The 23,110-nt window shown below is 37.1% G+C and overlaps 1 protein-coding gene across 1 annotated transcript in view; it reads right to left on the bottom strand.

Moving 5' to 3' along the window:
* Positions 1-11,974: 11,974 nt before the first annotated feature.
* LOC125240897 (protein GPR107) overlaps positions 11,975-23,110 on the bottom strand; it is a 33,160-nt gene continuing 22,024 nt past the window's right edge. The window contains exons 8-12 of the mRNA XM_048149056.1: positions 16,347-16,464; positions 15,137-15,267; positions 14,522-14,663; positions 13,633-13,778; positions 11,975-12,587 (exon numbers count right to left, since the gene is read on the bottom strand). Of these exons, the coding sequence (XP_048005013.1) occupies positions 12,479-12,587; positions 13,633-13,778; positions 14,522-14,663; positions 15,137-15,267; positions 16,347-16,464 (646 nt within the window). The 3' untranslated portion in view covers positions 11,975-12,478. The remainder of the gene's footprint in view (positions 12,588-13,632; positions 13,779-14,521; positions 14,664-15,136; positions 15,268-16,346; positions 16,465-23,110) is intronic.

Here is a 23,110-nt window from a genome sequence, read left to right as displayed (position 1 = left end):
AATTCGAACGCCGTGAGATTCAAAAATCGGCCTCCTGGACTGACTGATATAGCATAAGTTCATTTAAAAATACGAAGGAAAATCATTTCGCACTATTCTGTACAAATTGACACCTCTCAAGCTAAAGAGAGTATAATAAGTTGGCTCGCCACGAAACCACTGTTCTTGCGACCGTTCTTTTGTTTACACGACAACGCGGTTTTTACAACATTACTGCTGAGACCAAATTTACACTAGTTTTTTTGCATTTATTATTTTCGCAAGCCTGGCTCTCGGAACGTTAAAGTGTCAAATCGTGTAAACTTAAATGCTTATATCGTAGGTGTTCAATATGGACTGCACCTGTTATTTGGAAAATGCATGATACGAATTTGGCACCAAAATTGATAGGTCTATAGCCTATTATCATCATCGTCCTCCTTGCGTTATCCCGGCATTTGCCACGGCTCATGGGCAGCCTACTAACTTCTTTGTGTCCAAGAAAGACTATACAACGTAGCGACGAGTCAGGCTCAAACTGAAACTTTCAAATTCACTTCAACCAACATGCTGTTTTATTTTTGTAGATATGTGTCTTTAAACTTGTGGCAATATTTAAAAACTGATCTATACATTTCAAAAACTGACTAAGATGCTACTTCAAATATAATTTACTACGAGTACGAATTAGAGTTAAAACATTTTGCTCCCCAAATCATTCACAATTCCACATCCACATCTTATGGCCGCTGTACACACATGGCCAACAGTTCCACCAACCCCCTTGGCCATGTGTGTAGAGGGCTACTTGGCCGTAAGTTGGCAGTTGGCGCTTGCGCTTGCCGGCCAACCGATTCGTGTCGGTTTTTTGTCCACACATCAAAGGATCTTGGCGCCAATGGCCAACTGCGTTTACACGTTGGCGCTTCATTCAGTTGGTCGTCAGCCGTCAGAGAGGACAGTAGTGATATATTTACGAAAATAATAAGTTTATCTATGCCAATAATAGTGTAGATTTTAGGAAATAAAATAACCTTGCAAATGTTTAATGTATTTCCTAAAAAAGATAAATGTTCTTATCAGAATATTCAAAAAATTGTTAATATTGCAAATAATTTAATTTTACTACGGGGTTATTATTTTTTAATATTTTTTTTCTGACAACGTCTATGACCAAGAATTTCCTAGATTTTTTCATTCCACGTCCATCTTTCATGAAGAGCCAATGCCAAGTGATTGGTTCGCCAATGTGTAAACAGCGGCTCTTATCTTGGCCAAGGGGTTTCACAAAGGGCTGGTGGAACCGTTGGCCATGTGTGTACAGGGGCCATTAAAAGTAACGTACACAAAATACGGCAAACAAATCTTGTTTGTGTGCGTTACGTTTTATATGTGAGCGATGTTGCATTGGAGGGAAGCAAATACAAAAAAAATGGTTTATGTCTATTTCAAACTCTTCGATTAACAAGTAAACAATAGGCTATATTAAAGATAATTCAAAATAATATTGATGGCAGTGAAACCTTGTTGAAAGTAATATATGACTTTTATTCCAGTTGATGTAAGATTTTAGATGATAACGTTTATTATTGAATTTCAATTGATTATTCATGTATTCATGTAACTTAAGTGTTTGACTGCGGTTCAGCTCAACGTAGCATGTGCACAAGAACAATTTAAAAAACCATTTAATTTAAGAATGTGTTAAATTAAAGTTCAGACGCGATGTCGCTTATGGCTCCTTTAGACGTTGCGAGGAGTTGCATGCGAGTGTCTACGTTGTTGTATTTGATATATCGATTGAGTTGGATGTCAGTGATTGGCAATGTAGCATAATTTGTGTGAGGTCTCGCTTCCTCTATTTGAGCCTGCAGGGCTTGGTAAGGCTTTGCCTACTCGACGATACGCCATTACTCTTTTATTTTCTCACGATGCAAATGTTAATGAAATTTATGAATGATTTGCGATCAAATTATTGAAGAAATAACAGTTGTAATCCATTCCAGAATTTATATTTATGCAATCAATCCATTTAAATTATGTACTATGGTTTGTTACGAGCTTATTTTCGTCTATACATATTTAGATCATTTTTCTTTTTTGTAATTATTTATTGATAAAAATGTAAATATAATTTTGTTATTTAATTTTACGTTTAAATGATTTTGGTATTGATGCTTTGTTATTTTTGACAAGTCAGCAATTACTTTAAGGAAATGTATCCGCCAACTGATTTTGTATTATCAGAACTTCTTTAAGTTGTCACTTATAAAAATATTTTTATTGATAAAAAATGTAGTCAGTATACGGTATAAGTGTACACTTAGTTTATAACTCAGTTTAATGAACAAACGCATTATTTGTAATCATTATTATTGTAACTAAGTTATAGAGGAAGGTAGTCGACAATCGACTAAATGCACGTCGCGCGCACTGCACGGTTGTTGTGATCGCATTTTGTCATTTATCGCACTAGATAGCAATCCGGTAGGTTCCTATGAATTGGTACATAAACGCGAGGTGTCGCTTTATCCATTGTGATAAATGACAAAGTTGAGACCATGATACGCCGCCTGGATCAACTAGTGTAAGACAAACATCACAATTAATATTTAGTGCACTCAAAATAAAGTCTCCCGATAAGTTAATCTATTACATTAGGTACTGTCTATAGTTGAACTTTGGAAACTTTTATAAAACGCACAAAATTGTTTACCTACATTTTTGGAAGACTTTTTTTGTGGTTCTGTTTTGTCTAACGGTGACGGCCAAAGAAACGGAAGTGTGGTGACCCGCTTTTGAAAAATTGTGATTCTTTTCTGAAAATGAATAAATAAACGTGCATTCTGATGTGTATGCTTTTATTAATTTCTTCCCATCTGATACCTAGACATAATACTTGATAACTTAAGTATCAACCACAACTGACATACATTCAAATCCATACTAATATTATAAATGGGAAAATGTGTGTGTATGTTTGTTTGTCCGTCTTTCACGACAAAACGGAGTGAAAAATTGTCGTGATTTTTTAAGTGGAGTTAGTTGAAGGGATGGAGAGTGACATAGGCTACTTTTTGTCTCTTTCTAACCTCCCGCTCCCCTAAAATAGGGGGTGAAAGTTTGTATGGAGCATTTCGCATTTTTCGAATTTAACGCGAGCAAAGCCGCGGGCTTTAAGCTAGTCTTGATTAGTTCTTAAACGCAGAGAATAGATCTATGTTTGTTTAAACGAGCAGATAATTCTTTTGATATTTGGTGAACATCGTCTAATGGCCCCTGTACACACATGGCCAACGGTTCCACCAGCCCTTTGTGAAACCCCTTGGCCAAGATAAGAGCCGCTGTTTACACATTGGCGAACCAATCACTTGGCATTGGCTCTTCATGAAAGATGGACGTGGAATGAAAAAATCTAGGAAATTCTTGGTCATAGACGTTGTCAGAAAAAAAATATTAAAAAATAATAACCCCGTAGTAAAATTAAATTATTTGCAATATTAACAATTTTTTGAATATTCTGATAAGAACATTTATCTTTTTTAGGAAATACATTAAACATTTGCAAGGTTATTTTATTTCCTAATAGATAAACTTATTATTTTCGTAAATATATCACTACTGTCCTCTCTGACGGCTGACGACCAACTGAATGAAGCGCCAACGTGTAAACGCAGTTGTCCATTGGCGCCAAGATCCTTTGATGTGTGGACAAAAAACCGACACGAATCGGTTGGCCAGCAAGTGCCAACTTACGGCCAAGTAGCCCTCACACATGGCCAAGGGGTTGATGGAACTGTTGGCCATGTGTGTACAGCGGCCATAAGACGTGAGAAAACGCCACACAATCTCCACCATAGAACTTAATTTAGATAGAAGAAACAAATTTATATATTTGTATAGGGGCCGAGCGTGTCAAATTTTGTACTGATGTTGATTCTTGCCTGTAATTTTAAATATGTCTCAGGCTCTTGATTGTTCATAATTTTTGTGTTGTTGCAATTGAATATCACGTAACGAGGCATTTTTTATGTTTTGGTTGACTTCAACTTACAAAAATTGACGCCCGAAAGCTGCAAGCTGCGATCAAAGACGGACAACTCAGTGGATTTCACTGAGTTTATTTGACACGCTAAGTAGATACGTTTGCTTGATCTATGGTATATATGACATCTGTGATCTCCACTTATAGTTCAATGAAAATCTTTGAGGAGTGAATCTGAAGCTCTTCCTCCTCATTGTACCTACTCTAAAATTGTGAGGAGTAGTTAGTTTCAAACTAGGAAACGGAAGAATAAACACCATGGTTGTAATAATTTCGATTTATTTTGTACAATTTTATGAAAACAACGCTTATTAATAAAGAATTTAAAATTGTGATATCGAATTATTGCTATCAGAATTGAAAATGTCGGCAAATTTCAAATTTAATTAGTCATAGCCGATATAGTTTTAGTTTGTATGATACACTCTAATGAACAATAATAAATTCCGATGCATACAGGCTATGAGTAAAATTGAGAAGTGCCAACAGATTGCAAGAATAAGAATGTAATTTATAAAAAAACTATGATTTACTAACTAACGTAATTACTTGCTATGTACATATATGTGATGACATATGTCACCATTGAAACCTTGTTGCTATGAGGTTAAGGTTGACAACTAGTCATTATATCTCGTAACGCCCACAATGCAATATTTTTAAACATTAAAAAATTTTGTCGAGCTATTAAAATGTCAGTATAGATTTCATCTGGTCAAAAATATATTTCACCCTTTAATATAAAGCCAGGTATACACTATGCGACAAATGTTCAACATGTATGAATATTTAATTATTTACACTAATGATACAAATAACGGAACATTACATATTTCTAAAGCGAATTTATCTAAAATAAACATAACCCCCTAACAGTACATATTATGTAGTGCGAAATATTTTTCTTTCTTATATTGACAAAAACTCACGATCGTGTCATGCTATTTCAGTGAGGCTCAGTACACGATCTACTAATGCTGACCGAGCTAGCACGATAAATACGAACGTTTCCGAGAATATAAGATAGAGAAATCATTGTAATGGCCCCTGTACACATATGGCCAACGGTTTCACCAACCCCCTTGGCCAAGCGTGTAGAGGGCTACTTGGCCGTAAGTTGGCAGTTGGCGCTTACGCTTGCCGGCCAACCGATTGGTGTCGGTTTTTTGTCCACACATCAAAGGATCTTGGCGCCAATGGCCAACTGCGTTTACACGTTGGCGCTTCATTCAGTTGGTCGTCGGCCGTCAGAGAGGACAGTAGTGAAATATTTACGAAAATAATAAGTTTATCTATGCCAATAATAGTGTAGATTTTAGGAAATAAAATAACCTTGCAAATGTTTAATGTATTTCCTAAAAAAGATAAATGTTCTTATCAGAATATTCAAAAAATTGTTAATATATCAAATAATTTAATTTTACTACGGGGTTATTATTTTTTAATCAAATTTTGCTGACAACGTAAAAGACCTAGAATTTCCTAGCCTTTTCCATTCCACGTCCATCTTTCATGAAGAGCCAATGTCAAGTGATTGGTTCGCCAATGTGTAAACAGCGGCTCTTATCTTGGCCAAGGGGTTTCACAAAGGGTTGGTGGAACCGTTGGCCATATGTGTACAGCGGCCATAATATGCACTACATCTGTATACAGTAGGCCTATGATGCTTGCTTTTATTACTTATCTACGTGGAGAAAGAATCTGTGACATACCTACTTGCATGTCAGTGTGAGAGTGCCATATGTTTTATCCACGTCGATAAGTGATATAATTGCAAGCACCATAGCCCCTGCAGGTGTAAACATAACGACATAATAATAGTTAATGGATTAATTTATAATTCATATGGAATAATTTTAGGAAACAACCATCAAAATAACTAGATATAAAAATAGGGAGGTAGGTATTTTGACGAATAAACCATGCTCATAAACTTATCCTGATAAAGGTTCATAATTATTAACACCCAGGAGTATAAGATACTTGTAATATATGAAGAAACCCGAAGAAAACAGTCACATTGATAACTCAAAAGAGTTGTTTGAACTGTTTTACGGAAGACAAATTTGTTGCATTGTTTATTAAGAGTCACACAGTCACACTAATCCGCCGTCACGCCATTTTAAAAAGAGAGTTCGTCAGCAATTCCCGTCAACTTTGTACAAAAATTAAGGGAAAAGTTAAATTTGTTTTTATTAATTCCTATTTTGTTACCAAGATTTGGTTGATGAATTGAGATTTTATTAAGTTTTATTTCGTCATTAAGGTTCTCTAGTATCTATATTTTCTTAATTATAACAATTATCCTGTATATATCTTACGAAAGTCGAATTATATCACTAAATGTTGGTAACAAAATAGGATCAATTAAAATTTGCTGACGTGCCATTGTACAAAGTTGACGGGAATTGCTGTCGTAATTCGATTGTACCATGACTTGACTGACACTTGACTACCGGCTGCGTAAACCTGGCAGGCAATTATGGTCGCGCGATAAATGATAAAACATCTGGCCGTCCCTATCGCGCTTAGGGATAGTGCGATAGGGACGGCCTGATATTTTATCGTCTATCGCGCGACCATGCTACCCGTGCTGATCACGGACCATCTCACTGGCACTGAAGTATTGGCGAAAGATGGAATACCGTCGATAAAAAGTCAAATGCCAGGCGGGTAAGCATGGACTCGTGGTAGCGGTGTAAAAATTTGTACAGTGTGACTCTTAATAGCAATAAATAAATATTGACATAACTCACTGTCAGATTAAGGGACGGTTGCATCAAACCGTCAGTCACTGATTTAGCGTTAAATAAACTCTCCGGAAGCTAACTACGTTCATTGTAATTATAACGAAATTACGATTTCATACTCTTTTATTAAATTAAGTTATTAACGACCCTATACGACGCAGTCAGTTCTTAGCCGTTTTCAGTCCTTTCCAAATAGAGTAATAAATAAGCTTAGAGCGCCTACTCCATACATTATAAATAAGGTACAGCGGGGCAAATGTCGACTGGGGGCAATTGTAATTGTAACTATTCCATTTCTTCCATTATTTGTTGAGTTCTACATGTATCCACTGAACACAGACCATATATAACCGGTGGACATTCTATTTAATAATGCAAACATTGTAAAACATGAAAAAAAAAATTGGATCAGTTACATTTGCCCCCCAGTCGAGATTTGGCCCGCTGTAATTTACCCAGTATTATGAACTCTATTCACCATTTTTTAAACTGACAAGGGTTTCGCTTCAAATGTTTTAGGCACAGAACAGGATTTCATCAATTCTTAAAAGTTTGTATATTTTGATCATGTCTCCGATATTGATAAAAATTGGTAGGATGAGCCTAGTAGACTTCTCTAAATCCCCCAGAAAGTTTCTGTGTTTGTTTGTTTCTGTATCAATATCGAAAACGGTCACCAAATATATAAACTTTTTGAGAATTTCTCACGTAAGGTCAAAACGGCTTGTGTGTCATAAGGGGAAATGTGACTGGCCTTCACAGTTCGCATGTTCAAACAATGATCATTGTTCATTGTTTATTTATTGAGCGTTCAATACGTTAACCAATAATCGTGTGCAGCAAGTAGCAAAAGTATGAACTCGCAAAACCACTTGTAACAACGAGTAAAAAGGCCAAATGTGGAGGCCAGCCAGACAGACTTGCCCTTAAGACACAGTTATCCGTATTGACCTTATATGGAGTGAGCGCTCAAGCTTTTTTATTTCTCTTTGTAAAAGTCTATACCTTACAGTTTAACTAGACAAATAATTACATCGTAAAATGTCAGTTTCAACATGTGTTGGCAAGACCTCTTTAACTCCATTCCATATCACTGTCGAACAGTACACTCGACAAAATGCAACAAAACACAAAATATTCGATAAGGAAAATACACTAGACCTAAATAATGATTTGAGTGTACTATTTCGACGCCGCTTCACGATTTGGTCCACTTTACACTATGAATGCAACTATAATAATTATATTAAGGTCTGAGGAAAAATTGTACCACAACTAATTGTTTGATTGCTCAGCCTTAAATAGTCATATTCGAAACGCCACTTGCACGTCAAAAGTTTGGGCGTAAGTGCGTTTTCACACTATCCGATCCGATATCGGATGTCAGACCGATATTCCATACATTACAGGCGCCATCTTGGATTTTTTCCATTGAAATCCTTCCGACATCCGATTTCGGATCGAATAATGTGAAAACGGTCTAAAATCGTCATATTCGAAACGCTACTTGCAAGTCAAAAGCTTGGGCGTAAGTGCGTTTTCACATTATCCGATCCGATATCGGATGTCGGACCGATATTCCATTCATTACAGGCGCCATCTTGGATTTTTTCCATTGAAATCCTTCCGACATCCGATTTCAGATTGGATAATGTGAAAACGGACTAAAGGTACTCCAAATTGTTGCAAATGTTTTGTAGCATTGTGTGATAGGGAAAGAGCATACTACTATCCTATTCCTCTTCAGTCCTCGTGTACACATTTTTGTACATATGTACATTGGAATATTCCAATTTTGAACTTTTATAGAGGAGCCAAAGGTTTTAAATTCAAAAACAAAACAATTGCTTCCAGGACTCAGGAGTCTATATATAGCATACCGTGAGTGGTTACCGTACAATTTCAGCTCAGACCAGCTACTACATCTATCTAGGACGGCGTCTGTACAGCGATCATCTATTGTCAGAACCTATACTAAATAAATATAAATAAATATTGGGGGACACCTTACACAGGTAGACCTGGCTCCAATCTAAGCAAAGCTTGTACTATGGGTGCTAGGCGACGATAAACATATTTATATAGAGAAATACATACTTATATACATAGAAAACATCCATGAAACAGAAGACAAAACTATCCAGAAACATCACGATTTTAAGGATTTCCGTAACAACGTGTGATGGTACCATCTGGTAAATCCAAGTCAAATAATAACTTTAAGGTAAAAGGAAAAAAAATGACAAAAAAATAAAAATAAAGATAATGAGTGATAAAATATCGAAGTCATTTCAATAATGGTTAAATCATATTATTTTCAACCAAATTAATTACTATAATCGCTCGTACAGACTAGACTTATTGTGCTCCCCATATACGAAAACACTGAAAACTAATTGTTAAAAACTAAAAATATTCGTCTGCATTGCATTTTTTAGGGTTCCGTACCAATAAGGTACAAAAAAGCATGTAGTATTTGATACACTGTTCCTGTTCGTACAGATTGAAAGTCATTATAGAAAAAATAAAAAGTGGTACCAGTCATATTTATTAATGGGCTTACTCTTGGCCACAGAATAGCCAAAGGCAAAGACGTGGCTTACGAAGGAGTGAGCTCACCCAGAAGATGCCTGTTCAAGTTTTCATCTTTTGAATTCATGTAAGAAAACAAGAAGCCACAACTATTTTACGATGGTAAACACATCGAGTTATTTTATAAGGTACCACTTCTAACTACTTAAAGGTCTGCACACAGGATGCGTGCGGGCATTTCTATTTAAAGTTGTACCCCCGAGTTTTCGCATGTCCCCTTACATTTTTTGCGATTTACTCTTAAGATTGAAGTTTTAACTGGGTAAATGTTGGTTTTTATTGAAATATATTAAGTAGACGCATCATTTATCAAGTAAAATGCATAATAAATCAATTTTTTATACTTACAATTAAGTTTTAAAATATGGTAAAATGTGGCTCTAGTACTGTCCCCTTCCACGATTCGAAGTTTTGTTGGACTTTTACACAATTTTTTTCTATGATAGTAACATTAAGTAATGCATTTCTACCATAGTTTAAGTAGTAGAAAACGTATTTTTGATGAAAAAGAACTTTAAAATCAACAGTAACAGGGTATAATTTCGATAAAAACGTTGTCCCCTCGAAATGTCCAGTTTCGAGATCGTCCGTTTGGTTACGCAGTTTTAACTAAGTAGCAAAATATTTTTTACCAACATTTAAGGTTTATTTTAATCCTGGCAAACCTGTGACCATAAACAAACCTTGTCTAACTTCACTTTGGTTAATAAAACAGCCAAACCGCGACCGACAAGGAGTGCTGGCATGTGACAGGTAAGTTTACCACTATGTTTGGTCCGTTTTGTTCTAATTTTTACGTAACTAAACTGTTAGGTAAGTAAAGAACTGTTGATGTTAAATGAATCAATGCCTCATACAGTTATTTCTCAAGTAAATAAGTTAAATATTGCTGTTAGTTTTGTATTATTTTCAATCGATTTAATTCTGGTCTAGACAAATCGTTACGTCCGTTTGGAAACAATTTGCAGCGTAACATATTGCCGGACAGTCAAATGTAACCAAACTGACACGGTAAAGTTGCGTGCACATTGAGAATAGCTAGTTTTTTGCCGTGACTTTGTCCATGCTTATTTTTTTGGTAATATTCATACTAGTTTGCAGATCTCATGGACACAAAATATGACCTTATATAATAATAAGATAATTTTTGTTACTAAATAGAAGATATTTCCCATTACTTAAGAAAATACTCCGTTTAATGTGTTTTCTACTTACTAAGAGAGTTAAGACTAAAATATACTATTACTTAAATTCATTTTGATAAGAAATATTAATTTTAATATTATTATTTCTAACTGTGATTAATACGCATTTGATACCACAGATGTTTAGTAGAACTAAACTCTACCCAAAGTGAGATTAGATATTAGGTATATTTCATAAAAAGCCATTATAATAGTGATATATATTTTTAATAAGTATTGATATTATAAGTTCTGATTTTTCAAGTACCTACGTACTGTGTTTTTTTACTGAGCAAGCATTTGAGTGAAATGTTTGCTTATTGTGATCTCGTCCTTACTTTGTCCGTTAAGTTACATAGGTGTCCATTTGGAAATTGTCCCCTTGTTAAAAAAGTGTTTTTTATTGTTTAATTAAAGTATAGAAGCTATAAATCTTATGTTTTAATGCTAATAATTACAAGTTTCGTTAATTCTATTGATTGTTATTCATTATATGTCAATAATGCCCGTAGTTACTTAATAAAACTAAAAATAAGGTACGGTTTGGGACCATGCCGTAACCAAACCACCTAAAATACGGTTTTATAAAAAAAGTTTCATTAGTATTATTAAATGATGATTGTTTTTACTTTGTTTAATACGAATTATATCTATTAAACATTAAAACCTTTGGTTCAAGTATGTCTTTTATTTCCTACACTAAAAACATTTGTAACCAAACGGACCACAAAAAAACCTCTCCCATCATAATAAAAATTCATTTTAACTAGTTTATCCTAAAAATATTGCGATTCTCTTCAGTGTTTCGTAAACTAGAATATATTTTCTAACAGAATAACACGACAAAATACCAAATAATGCCAATTTTATTTTCAACTTCTCAAATGAGTCATGGTACAAGTTTAAATAGAAATGCCCGTGCACGTTGTATTATATGACTCATTATAATAGACAACACACTGCTTGCGTGGAGTGTGCGTGCAAGTCAGGGCACACGAAGCTAATGCGGTCTCGCCTTAATAGAATGCTAAAAATAAAAAAGGCAACATTTAAAATGTAGTCAATTATATACAAATGTAATGTGTAATTACTTTTTTATATACAAATATGGTGCTAAATTCCCAAATGTCTATAGGCAGCGGTTCCCGCTTATCATAAGACAAGCAGCATAATTTACTATCTTTATAGTATAAAAACACAATGCGACCGATATTTTACAGTAAGTAAGCTATTTTAGCACCGACTCTGACAGAACAAATTATGCAAATGCCACTGTAAAAGCCTGTGCAAACCGAACGCGCGTGTGCGTTGTAATATATGGATCATTATAAAAGACGGCACACATATTGCGTTCAATAGCACATCCACTCCTTAAACGTTATTGTCATAGACTACTTTTATCGTATATTTTATCGTATATACAGGGTGAAATCGTTAATAAACTTTTGATATCAGTTTAAAACGTTCTCTGTTCTATTTACCGAATAATCGGCTTAACGATTACATCCCGTATATTTGTCTGCGTCCGGCAAAACGTCCTATTTTGTCCGATACTCATACAGACGCCCTGACAAAATATATAAGCACTAGACGTTATGCCTGCCGGGGACACATATTGTGTCAAAATCGGTACTAATTTCGGTCTAACTTAGCAAGATTTTTTATAGTCTTTAGCACTCCTAACCCCTATACAAAATTTAGATAGTTTTCCACCAAAAAAGGGCGTTTGAAATGCAAAAAGCTGGCGGCCTCCTCTAAAAATTTGGGCCCCGCTCTAAAATGTTTGCCCACCACTGTTCAAGTAGGTAGGTAACCTGTGTTTTTATAATTCAATTTCGGCACATATCCGTCCTTATTGCAGCATAGGGGCCTTTCAGGCATGGTTCGACACAAATTAGGTAATACTAATAACTAATAAACTAACTACGCTAGTCGGAGTTGTATCCGTCCTGCATGAGAGGGACCGTGTCTTCTCGCTTCTTTTCGCCGCGGTGAGGGATTTTCGTCACTCCTTCTAGCACGCCGATTTCCGATAGGCTGAAAACGATAGAATTAATTTAAATTAGTACTGTCGAATTGCTACTTTTTCTTATTAACATCTATAGTTGGCAAAAAAATCCTCTTACACCAGCCAACTTGGAGCAAATTCGCGTTTAAATAGGACAACGGCAGACTATTTCATAGAATGCTTCTTAATAGACCTAACCAGAGATTAAATGTAAGATCATACCATCCCAAACATTTTTGACCGCCTGAGAACGCGCACACACTACAACACGCATTGATAGTGCCACAAAAATGCCTTGTTGCCATCGATTATTTGTAGATTGGCGGTAGGTGTCACTTTCGAGCCATAGATCTATGCCAAAAGTCATTAACGCCATCTAAAAGCATAATCAAAAGCTACTAGACATTTTTTTTGTGGCGCCATCTATGTGTGCTGTAGTGTATGTGCGTTCTTAGGCGGTCGCATTTTAATGTATGGGATGGTATGATCTTCTTATATTTAATCTATGGCCTAACTGCAACGTCACCTTCGCCTATCCTGAAAATGAGAGGGTTACAAGCCTCCAACTTCACTCACATGGGTGCGTCGTCAGACGTCTTAGACGTAAAATGCAGGTCGCGTTAGTTTTCTTTTGGGCTAATCTTTTACTTAGTTTCCTAAATCTAGCGACCGTGACAGAACACGTCGAGTAGGGGACACTCATCACACGTTGCCAGCTCGCGCCTTTTCTCGTACGGGACCGAGAGATGCGTTACATTCCTACATCTGGCGACCGTGACAGGACAAGTAGAGTGAAGGACACTCACACTAGCGCATCGGTCCTGTTGGACGTGAAGTACGGGTTAACCAGACAGACGAACGTTGCCAGCTCGCTCCACTCGTCTATCCCTAGTACTGGGCACACTTACCCCCTTATTCATAAACGTACTCTAAAGTTATCAAGCCGATAAAGCTCGTTTGTCCTTTTCTATCACGCCAATACGTCGGAAAGGGACAAACGAACTTTATGGACTTGATAACTTTAGCGTACGTTTATGAATAAGGGGGTAAGTATGTAGAGTAGGGGGCACTCACACTAGCGCGTCGTCAGTCGTGTTGGGCGTAAAGTACGGGTTGGCGGCGGCCGGCCGGAACTTGTACCCGGTCATCACGAAGAACACGAACGTTGCCAGCTCGCGCGACATCTCGTCTATCCACGAGTACTGGAACGGTACCGTTATCTGTGGAGCAGAAAGGGTATTTTTTTTTATTTTTTTATTTGGTACTAGCTTTTTCCCGCGGTTTAGACCGCGTACTAAAATTAATGTTAGTTAAAAAAATTGGACTCGCATTTCACCCCCTTGGCATGTGAATTTTAAAAAAATCCTTTCTTAGTGCTCCTCTACACCGTATAAGGTACTTACGTGCCAAATTTTGAATCTCTAGGACCAGCGGTTTCGGCTGTGCGTTCATATGTCAGTCAGTCAGTCAGTTTCTTCTTTTATATAGATAAATAGAATATAAATGAAATAAGGGAATATTGTACAATTCTCTTCGTCGAGAACGTTAATAACATAAGCCTAAAAGCCTAACGTGATTCACCAATATAAAAATTTCGTTATCACTTTTGCATATTCGATTGATAAAGTGGCAGACAAGTTGCTAGCAATTTGCACAATACACACCAACTAACTATGGAGCGAACGCGGCAAGGGCATGTGAATTGCTGGCAATTGTGTTGCCCTGTAACAGCATCGTAAAACTGTTTACTATCACAGCGTCCTCACAATGATCATAACAGTCATAAGTGCCTTAGACCCTAATGTATCTTAAGCCCTTTATGATTTCCACTATTTTCTCGTTGTCCGTGTAACAGCATCTTTAGAGTCTGTGCGAAAAAGAAAAGTCACAGAATGTATACTTTCCAAGCCTCTTTTCTTTCTGAAGACTCTGAAACCAAATTCTCTGAGACTAATTTAAGTACCTTGAGCAGATAGACGATGAACCTCGTGAAGTATATGTAGCACACCACCATAATGTAGAAGTGCCTGAATAGCTTCAGTTTCCGAAGGTTGATCGCCGCTTTGCCGTCCGTGCTCGACGCGTCTTGCAAGTGACGTATCGACCTGGAAATTTGCTATTTGTTTTATTTTGCCCAAGTCTTGTCGCTAATCATGTTAATATACACCGTGTTTTTTTTTTGTTTTCCGTTAAATTCGAGGTTCATCATCAAGAACCACCCTATATATCGCTATTTGTTAAATCGGATTTTTTTTTTCATTTCCATACATAATAAATGGATTAATAGTGTGACGACCTTAATCATAACATTAAAGTCATTGTCAAGTGTTTGACGGCACATGTCAAAACAAATAACATTAAGAAGTGGTAAGGGATGGCACACACGTGGCATTAAGTCCGCCAATTGTACTTTTTTTATGTGCTTAAAGTTGAAAATAAATAAATCTTGAGCGTTGCGGGGGGTTCAAGCAACGTTAGTTAAATATCAATCTGTTTTCGAGATCTAATGATAGTAATGATATTGCGAGAGACTTAACAATGTACAAATTGAGAAATTCAGTTTCGAATAATCACTTACCACACGACAGGGAACAGTATGGCGCCGCAACACAGCAGATCCACCAGTATAAAGGTGTCGCTCCACGCATTATGCTCGGCCGCGCCTTCCTCGCTCTCCGCTATTATGATTTCTGCTACGTTCGCCACCACCTATCAATGCAGATACCTTTATATCAAACTAGCTTTTGCCCGCGGCTTCGCTCGCGTTAAATTCGAAAATTGCGGAATGCTCCATACAAACTTCCACCCCCCATTTTATAGAAGTGAAGTAGCCTATGTCACATTCCATCCCTTCACTTCAACTATCTACACTTAAAAAATCACGTCAATCCGCCACTCCGTTTTGTTGTGAAAGACGGACAAACAAACAGACACACACATTTTCTTATTTATAATATTAGTCTGGATTTACTTGCACGATTTTTTTGTAACTTTAATTACACTGAAGGGGAAGTCCCCGAGAATGTCGCCTACGACATGCAATTCTTCTAATATACTTCATAAGGCAGACTTGTAAATATGACCATATTTTATTATGACTTAAAATAGCAAAAAATATTTTTAAAGTATACTTTTACGTAATCAGGCAAAAACAACTTAGTCATGTTAAACGATAATCTGTGCATCAGGTCATTCTACTCGAAAACAATATTTTCTGACTTTTTAAGTAAGTAAGGCATAAAGTTCAATATGTCAGTGATTGTTTTGACATGCGGTAAGGTTCGAATTCAATGACTACATCGCTGACAGCGTTTCGGTGGCCAATATAAACAAAAAATACACACATTTTTAATCAAAAATACGTAGTCATCATACACATTTAATAGCCAAAATCTATTAATATTGGTTTATTAAATTATTATGTCAAATACTACAGAAGAAAATCATTTATTGTGCTAAATTCGATATGAGTCTATGAGCCTATTTTCTACAGGAAGCTGTTATCATAGGAAGAGCTAATAGAGGTAAAAATAGGTGAAAATGCCTATGTAATATCACCAGTCACATTACTACCAGTTTGACCATCATTTGGACTTGCATATTAATGCGAGCGAAATGTCAAAGAAAGTACGTTACGAAGACATCAGCGAATATGTCAGCTTGTCATTGCTAAGGCACCTGTGGTAGCGGCTCTGATGTTTGACCCTATATTATAACCTCAACTTCCTGAACTGTTTCCTGAACATTAGAAATATCTAAGTGAAGTAAAAAAGTTATATTTTCAATACCTGTAGTGGGATGACGATCATGAAGAGCTTCTTGTCGCGATCAGCGAGGATGTGTTTGATGAAGTTCCAGCCAGTGCCTACCAGCACTATCGTCACGAATAACACCGCGCCTTTTAGCCTGACGAACAAACAGTATAATATAAAGTTATAGAAATAATAATGCTTAGAAACAATTTATACAAGGATTAATTAAATCCATTTATTGTATTACATGTGTATAATAGATTTATCTAATGCCCGCTCCACATACTTGTCCCCTTATTCATAAATGTACTCTAAAAGTTATCAAGCCGATAAAGTTCGTTTGTCCTTTTCTATCACACCAATACGTCGGAAAGGGATAACTTTAGAGTACGTTTATGTGGCATATTTTTAAATTAAAGGAAAAATGGAAAAATTCACACCTCCGGCAGGACTTGAACCTGCGACCTCTGGCCTTGCCGGGGCGCTTCCAACTGCGCCACGGAGGCCTGCTGTATGTGTGCGAATTTATCCATGCCTTCCCTCAATTCTCAACCGCCTTAGACCGTTTTCACATTATCCGATCCGATATCGGAAGTCGGAAGGATTTCAATAGAAAAAAATCCAAGATGGCACCTGTAATGTATGGGATATCGGTCCGACATCCGATATCGGATCGGATAATGTGAAAACGCACTTAGGGTGGCGTTATAGCAAACATCTACCCGTAAGAATAGATCTTAACAGGCACTGGAGTCCCAATTTACATTGAGAATTCGCCAGTAACAATGTGCTAACCACAGAACTTAATTTAGATAGAAGAAACAAATTCATATATTTAGGTGTCCGTGCCTTCGCTTGAACCACTAATGAGATTAACACCTTCATAACTCGGCCCTAATCGAGTGAATTCCTCGACTAGTAGCGCCATCTGGCGCGCCAGTCAAGTACTAGTGTCGCCCTGTTACCAGCGCTCGGCTGCTTTTTCCTCAGTACGCTTTTGTAACTCGGCCGAGCAACACGTTTACAAAAGCAAGTCTTAAAAAGTTCGAAAAATTTAAAACATCGAAAAGATTATGATTACTTCTAACTTCGTGATATTCCGCTCGGTGCCTTTGGCCCAGCGACGAGACGCAGTGACCTCCTGTAGGCACCGTCATAAATACGCGGATACATATGACTCACTCACGTGAGACTGACAAGGCGTCGTCCCGTGAGACGACAGACGTCGTCGCGTGAGACGACAGACGTCGTCCTGTGAGACGACAGACGTCGTCCCATGAGACGACAGACGTCGTCCTGTGAGACGACAGACGTCGTCCCGTGAGACGAAAGATGTCGTCCCGTAAGACGATAGACGTTGTCCTGTGAGACGACAGACGTCATCCTGTGAGACGACAGATGTCGTCCCGTGAGACAACAGATGTCGTCCCGTGAGACGAAAGACGTCGTCCCGTGAGACGACAGGCGTCGTCCCGTGAGACGACATGACGTCGTCCAGTGAGATGACATAGCGTAGTCCCGTGAGACGACAGATGTCGTCCTGTTAGACGACATGGCGTCGTGCGGTGACATGACAGGCGTCGTCCAATGAGACGACATTGCATTGTCCCACAAGACGACAGGGTTGTTCCTGTGTGGTGGCATGGAGACGATGAAGAAAATTGACAGCGATGGGACGCAGTGTAATCCTATGCACCGTCATAAAGAATATAAGGGACAAATGCCACGCTCACGTAAGACGAGACAGAGCGACGTCCCGTGAGACGACATAGGTTCGTCCCTTGAAAAGTCATAGCTTCGCCTCGTGAGGTGACAGGACACAAGAGATGTTTTGAAACGACAGATGAGGTCCCATTAGACAACCTGGCCTATGAAAAGATAGGGCCCACGATCCGGTAGGGTATCGCCTCGTGATATGACAAAGGAGATCATTCATTGTGCAGACATGATTCGTCATTAGAGACAACATGAGTAAAGTTGTGCTGTGCGAAAAAGTACACTGTCATATAAATTGACAAGCGTCGCCCCGTAAAAGATTAAACTTTGCAGCGACTTGAAATTTGGATTTCGTTGCCCTATGCGATGATTTACGACATCCTGTGAGAACCCATTGGGTTATTACATGCTATGCACTAATTCACCTTTCGTGTCATGAGACGAGCGTTATGATCGCGAGGCAAAATGTTGTATTTGTACTCGAATCTCAATGAGATTATGTCGCTTTAACATCTACTTTGCGGTAATTAGCACAACTCTTAACTAAACATACTTTGTATAAGGTATTTCTAAACATATGTTCTTCGTAGAAGGTCTTTCGAATCAGAACCACAGCGTACGTGTTAACCTGAGACATACACAATTACACAGTTTAGTCATTGTCTTATTAGACAATAATCATCACGTGATGGGTTCTCATAAGTGGGGTCGTTTTATACAGGTAAAGTGAACGACATCGGCGTCGTCTCAATTGCCTAATTAGCTAATACATAATCAGCGTGGTCACCTGACCAACAGATGAATGATTGTGAGGAATGTCCAAATTTATCTCACTCGTGAATATCTGAACGGCCATAATGATGACGAATGTGTGATCCAATTACTGTAAAGCAACGCCGTTATTGCCAACCTAATTTGTCATGTCAACTTTTAGAATGCTCGTCATGATAGAGGTTTATTAGCAGGTTTGACGTTGTGAAAATCCACTTCCACATCTAAAAACGTGTGGGTGGAGCTTCGGTAGCAATTAACTAGCACTTTGTTGTCAGATACTAAGCGAATTAAGAAATATACATAATAGTGATGCTAAACAGAATGAAAAACCACTTTATATTACAAAGCCCTTCTTGCCCAATCAGAAAGGGAGAGGGGGCGGCGAAGAGATACCAATGGGAAAAAGAAAATCCATTAATTTATGCCACTGTTTTACGCTATTCCTAGAGTGCAGATTCTTTTAAATGAATGATTAGAGCTCTAGTCTCATCAACTCACGGGCGTCAATAATTGACGCATGGTCTTGGGTCTTGATACGGACTTTAGAAATGCAGAAGAACCACTCAGGTACTTAGCAAATGTTGACTATTAGCTACAAAATAACTTACCGCAAAGGAAAATTCTTGTACTAGGCTCATTACTTTGTGAAACCTGGATATTCGTCTGTATTTCAGCAAACTTATAGCTGTCCGGCTGAAACATCCAGTCGGACTAATGGCGGATAATGTTCCAGTATATGTTGTTCAGTATACCGAACTGACAAACGTATTACTTCTGTAACAATCGACCCAGTAGAGACTTCTGAACCAATTCATTTAGAAATAAAAAGCTACAGCTCGGAAAGTTTTCTAAGTACGATATATACATATATGTACTACAAATTGACCTCAAACTGCCGTTAATCGACCAACGGTTAGAATACTCAATCATGCATTATTACTAACGTTATCTAGACCAAGGTTACAGACAATCCTTGAAGAGGTTAATTACAAAGACAACAAACTCGTACCGGAAATCTGACTCCCAAATATATACGATATTTTGTGGATAGTTTGGCAAAATGACTTAAAGGATATGTTATTTAGTACAATAGCATTTTAGTATGCCTTATTGCATTGTTACTCAGGACGGACTCTCGTCGTAAAAGGATTTGTCGGTTGCCCAGTTCGATGGCGTAATGTTACGAATCCTATGTTTCTATAAATAACTAACGAATTAGATTAAAGAGACGACCGAACAATATTCTCAAACTACTTACAGCGAAGAACTATGGCTTACATCTCTTGACCGAAGTAAATGAAGTTGGTCCTAAACTTAAACAACTACACAAAACAAAGCAAGAAACCGTGTAGGTAAATTGTATTCAAAGTGCTTATTTGTTGTATGAGTATGATATATCGAAAACACTTTAAGCTCATTAAAACCAATAGGGCAATACATTTTCCGAGAGCAGCCGATTTTCACAATTTGCTAAGGCACTCTTATGGATAAAATGTTGAAAGGTAGTCACTGAATGTGGACGCCTGTTTCTGAAATAATAAATTAAACGGAAATTGAAGGATGAATCTCTTTCGATTTTAGAACACAGTTTCCTCTTACAAATAAAGAGGCGCTCGCATCCTAAAATTATCGCCCGCTACTGCAGTATTACTAACAGAAAGTTCCCGTTTATTTCATTTGACAAATATTTTCTGAATAGGTTTCTGGGGCCTAGAGAGATTAACAGAAGTTGTATATTTACAATTAACTTTTGGAACTCCATTAGCGCGTTGTAGGATCGATACACATTTCCGCAGTTGCTTACTAAACGCCATTTATTAGAATTTTGCGGCGCGACTATTTGTCAGTAACAGAGTAGACGCCACAACTTATTCAAAAACGGTTCGTAAGGTCAGAGGACGAGTCCCAGTCCCAATTGAATTTAGTGTAAGGAACTAGAAATATGATATTTATAACATTACTGTGCTTATGACTTAATTTAGAAGACTTCGGACTCCTAATATACCTGACATACAAGAATTTGTTAGGACACTCATAAAAGGTAGCGCAGATTCTAGGCAAAATGGGTTTCTAGTGGTAACAAAAAACTTAAAATTATTGCCGTTTAAATAGATATTGATGAACTATATTTATCAGAAGTAAGAAAGCGCTTAAGGTACGCAGTACTTATAGCTACGATATTTTGACCTATTGGTCTCGGATGACAGGCAAGTGTAAATACCATTGTCATCGTCCGTGGCGCTATATGCTACAGCCGTGCGCACATACGACTTTTAAGAAAAATTCTAATTATATGCCATATGATAAATAAATAATTGTCATCTCGATATAATTGTAGAATCAGGTATTACCCTACATAACAGTTGCATCTTGTTTGTGGGAAGTCCCGCTGCATATGGATTTTGGGAAATAAGCAAGAATACAGTAAATATTAACCCGTATGTTTATGTGTATACATCAGTTTATAAAGAACGTGAGACATTTATATTATTCGCACAAAAGAGCAATATAGAATATATTGCTTTGCAATTTGGTGATAAATTACGAAAGTTCTGAAAAGAAAACTATGTATTTACTATCTTAAGCTGATGACTGAATTTTCATTATAAATGGGTAATCGTACATCATTAACCCTTATTTGAAGAGTTATCTGTCGTCTTACATTCTTATTAGAATATCGAAATGGACTAAAGAGCTATAAGTCTTAATGTTTTAGAATTACTAGCTCACGAATCGTACAATTTTGCCTTTATAATTTCGGCTAGTCAGCACATAAGTCATAAAAATGATAAGCCTAAAAATATATGCATCACATATTCATAATTATTCAAACACAAATTAAATATCGAAAAAAGCATACTAGCTAGACATAGTAAAAGACTAAATAAAGTTGACACGTACAGTGTAGAGAGGATTCCCGCATTAACATTCATGTATATTCATGGAAGTATCAAAGTCAATTTAATTAGAAATAATTGCCTTCATTTGATCTTCGCCTAAGTATGTGTGAATCATTAGATCATTGATTCGTTTCAATCGCTTGTATCCCAAAGTTTTTTGCTCAGTTGACCCATTTTAATTTAATAGGAAAAATTTGCATAGTTTCCGTTCTCGTAAAGACTTTGAGTAGGAGCTTACCTTTTATTATATGGATCCTTAGCTAACCATGGCCATGGTATTGTCAATTCAGTCAGAAGCCGAAAATGTATTATCATCTTATTTGCAGTTTTGCTACTAGTCCAGCAGTAACGCATACATTATCGTGATGTGGGTATACATTACAAATTAACATATGATAGCGTGCAATTTCTTCCAACTCAAGCGTTCATTTCAATTGTTTTGGCAAATGTATATTTCATATACAGAATTCATAACACATTATGCTATGGGAAATGTTGACATTTGGCAGTGGGCTATGTAAGACAATGTTTAAGCTATGTCAATATTGCTTATTACTCAGTATACTAACAATAATATGTGCATATTCGGAGATACATATAGGCGCATTACTTATGGTACAGTAATCAATTTACATGAAAAATAAAAATTTAAACATAATGTCATAATGCTCATGGCAGTGCTATGATATAATTGTTTATTATAGTTACATGATATAATTATAGTTATCTTAAGCAGAAGAAGACTAGTATTTTGGTGAATTTATAAGACAAAAAACATGTATATGATCTTGTTCTGACTAGGGACTGTTGTAAGGGAAACGCGAGACAAATTTAGCCGACGTTGATGTAACACCCATTGATTAAGGGGAAGCTCTTCAGAGTTTGGGTTGCTACAGATATTTTCTCACAAAAATGTTATTGAAATAACAGGTTTTATTTCCGTAAATATTGTAATACCGATCTATTAACTACTGGCTTCCTGTCGGTTTCATGTTATGCATAAATTAAGTGATTCACCACCATCATAGAGTCATAATGGATAACTGTGCTGTGCTGTGTTGAGTCAGTTTCAACTCATGAAACCTTAGTGGCTAAATTTTGAAACATCCCTTTGTATACCTTCCTATTTCTTATTATGACATTTCTGTATAAATAAAGTATATCAGTCACAGTACGCCCTAACCAGCGCCGGCAGAGGTTTAAACACGTCTCATTAGTGGTTCAAGCGAAGGCACGGACACCTAAATAGAACCGTTTTTCCCCCGAAGGGTAAAAAACGGATATTTAGGTTCCTGCCGAAGCTTGAACCACCCTTAAGGGCCTTGCCGGCTAAAGGTACTGAGGAAAAAGCAGCCGAGCGCTGGTAACAGGGCGACACTAGTACTTGACTGGCGCGCCAGATGGCGCTAC

This window comes from Leguminivora glycinivorella, chromosome Z (genome assembly GCF_023078275.1).
Source record: "Leguminivora glycinivorella isolate SPB_JAAS2020 chromosome Z, LegGlyc_1.1, whole genome shotgun sequence".
NCBI classification, from domain to species: domain Eukaryota; kingdom Metazoa; phylum Arthropoda; class Insecta; order Lepidoptera; family Tortricidae; genus Leguminivora; species Leguminivora glycinivorella.
This window is presented reverse-complemented; position numbering and strand designations above follow the sequence as displayed.